This window comes from Penaeus vannamei, chromosome 39, assembly GCF_042767895.1.
Source record: "Penaeus vannamei isolate JL-2024 chromosome 39, ASM4276789v1, whole genome shotgun sequence".
NCBI classification, from domain to species: domain Eukaryota; kingdom Metazoa; phylum Arthropoda; class Malacostraca; order Decapoda; family Penaeidae; genus Penaeus; species Penaeus vannamei.
The window spans coordinates 18206994-18209493 of NC_091587.1; the positions used below are offsets into that span (position 1 = coordinate 18206994).

Sequence of the window (2500 nt, forward strand, 5' to 3'; positions counted from 1 at the left end):
GCTAGTATAGTTAGAAGCATCAACAACTGCATATTGTATAGGTTATATAGCTAATTGCTTATTTCATTTGATATGATAAAATATTTCAGATTGCGAGAAATGCTGACGAAGGTTTCCTATATATGCAAACATGATTGCTACAACTCCCGTGCTTTTCTTCTTCCGAACCATCCAAAAAAGGTAGGTTAATATACCTGTGAGTAGTAAAGATTATAGAAATATTTTTCATGAAATGTGAGGCACATTATGCTTTAATCAGTTTGATTCATATCAGAACATTTTTTTTACTCTAATTATCCATTCCACTGTATCGTTTTGTCTCTTCCAAACTCTTCTTTGAATGGTTTTGCTTTTGTTTCACAGGCCAACAGACTCTACATGGTGGAGAATAAGAAATGCGTTGACGTCGCCTTGCCTTCTTTCCTGAAAACCAACATCATCGAGTGCCTGAGGGCGCGGGAGACCGAGTCCGCCGACAGCAAGGGCAGCGTCCGCGCCAGGAAGGGCAGCAGGATTCGCCGCGGAGAGTACCACCGCAATGAGCAGCAAGATTTGAAGGTCAGCATCAAGGAGCTCGAGGCCAACGTGGCTGAAATTATGAGCGAAAAGGTCGACGAGATAACAGAGACATACGGCGCTCTCGCTAAGAGGATAACGACTCTTGAGGAAAATCTAGAGAAGTTAATTAACCTGTTGAGCAAAAACACCAATGGTGAAAATCCAAACCCTAGTCAAACTGAATAATTGATGAAGCCTGGTTGATTTATTTTTCATTTTTTAAATGGAAGTATTTAGTGCCAAGGGGTTGAATTTTTACCCACAGTATCTTCAACGTTATATACGATTCTCTTGTCTTGTATTTATTCTCTGTGATACCTTTTGGAACTGTGCCTCTTATGGGATTATTATAGTCTCCTGTAAATCAAGGGCATAGGTTGTGGTAATTCCTGTGATCATTGTACATTTGTAACGAAATGATCACTTCCAGAAAAGTATAGAGCTTATGCTGATGCTTGAGGCCCGGTTTCTAATCAATCTCCGGTTAGGGTAGCAGTAATTAATCTGTGATAAGTTTTGATGGTATTTTAATATTTTAGTAATAGTTCCCTTTCCATAATATTCTCATGAGAGTATAAAGCTGAGAGTGATATGTAAATATAATTCAGAAACTGAGTATGTGTCTGCCATTGTGAGAAGCTTTATATTATAATGGTGTATATAATATAATTACATTACCCGGAAAAGTTAAAATTAAATACAAGAATTTACTGTCTAGACTTTTCAAGAACGGGATTAAATAACTTGGGATATTGTTACATTTAGAAGATAGCTATATTAATTTAAGATATCAGTTCTAACTTTGAATCGACACGTGTATTATTGTAAAAGGTCGCCAACAGTTTATATGCTAAATAGGTTGCAGTTTTAACCTCAGAAATAGCACTATGAAACCACCCTTGTTAAGTATTTATTTCTTGTATTTGCTATACTACTGTACTTCATATACCTGTACAGTCCTATATCTTTAACAGTAAAATTTACCATATCACTTCGGCATCCTGCCTTACTTTGTAGGCATGAAAGTCAGGATATTATTACGAAGGAGCCAATATGACTGTTGGTCACAGATCTTTTGTAAGCTTAAGGAATGTGTATCATATCGTTAACATGCTTTGTGACATTGTTTATGAAACGGCTCAAGCGGTGTCCTCACTCCATGAAATATATAAAGATAACAGATTCTCTGATTGAGTCAAGGCCTGGAATTGCTTTTTGAGATTTGAACTTTTATCTATGATATGTATTTTATTTTGTAATATGTTATGGATTACAGCGTGCATAAAGTGTAGAATGTCATACACTATATATGGTTTAACTTGTAGTACTTTTCAGCTAGATGGTTATTGGTTTGCACATTCATATATCTGATTTCTCTTTATGCTCATTATATTACAGATTATAGAAATCAGATTATGCTTCTTGGTTTTGAAACTGTGAAAGTCAAAGACCGAAACAAAGACTTCAGGTTCCCGAGCTTGAAAATGCATATTACAAAATAATATTGTAGCGCAACACTGCACTATGCAAAGTTCTTACAATAGTCTTACTATTCATCATTGACATAAAGAAAAAAATAAGTTGTTTAAACTTTCATAGAGGTGTAAAGTTCCAGTAATAGTACTGATAGAACAAAGGAGACGTTTTTATGATATTGTACCTGACTCAAGTGAAGACCCTCTTTCAATAGAACAATGCAGAACATTACAATTTAAGTGGGACTGTTGATAACTAATAATTGCTACAGCTGTTTAGTAGTGACGGCAAAAATCTTTGGATATCAGATAGGTGCAATGCAACATCTCCAAACACGCTTTCATGTGTCTCTGCATCCGTATCTGATCTTTCCAAACCTCAGGGCTTATTATTATCATTAGGAAAAAGAGGTGCGATCACCCTATGGCTAGCCCAGGAACAATCGGCTAATTCTGTAGTGAATTAT

General features: G+C 35.9%; 1 protein-coding gene across 3 annotated transcripts in view; it reads left to right on the plus strand.

Annotated features, from left to right (window-relative positions):
• The window catches only part of LOC113823158 (transient receptor potential channel pyrexia), a 52435-nt gene that overhangs the window by 49026 nt on the left and 909 nt on the right, over nucleotides 1–2500 (plus strand). For all 3 annotated transcript variants that reach the window (XM_070116912.1, XM_027375775.2, XM_070116911.1), the window contains exons 5-6: nucleotides 90–180; nucleotides 364–2500. The exon at nucleotides 364–2500 is cut by the window's right edge and continues 909 nt beyond it. In XM_070116912.1, the coding sequence (XP_069973013.1) occupies nucleotides 90–180; nucleotides 364–744 (472 nt within the window). In that variant the 3' untranslated portion in view covers nucleotides 745–2500. The remainder of the gene's footprint in view (nucleotides 1–89; nucleotides 181–363) is intronic.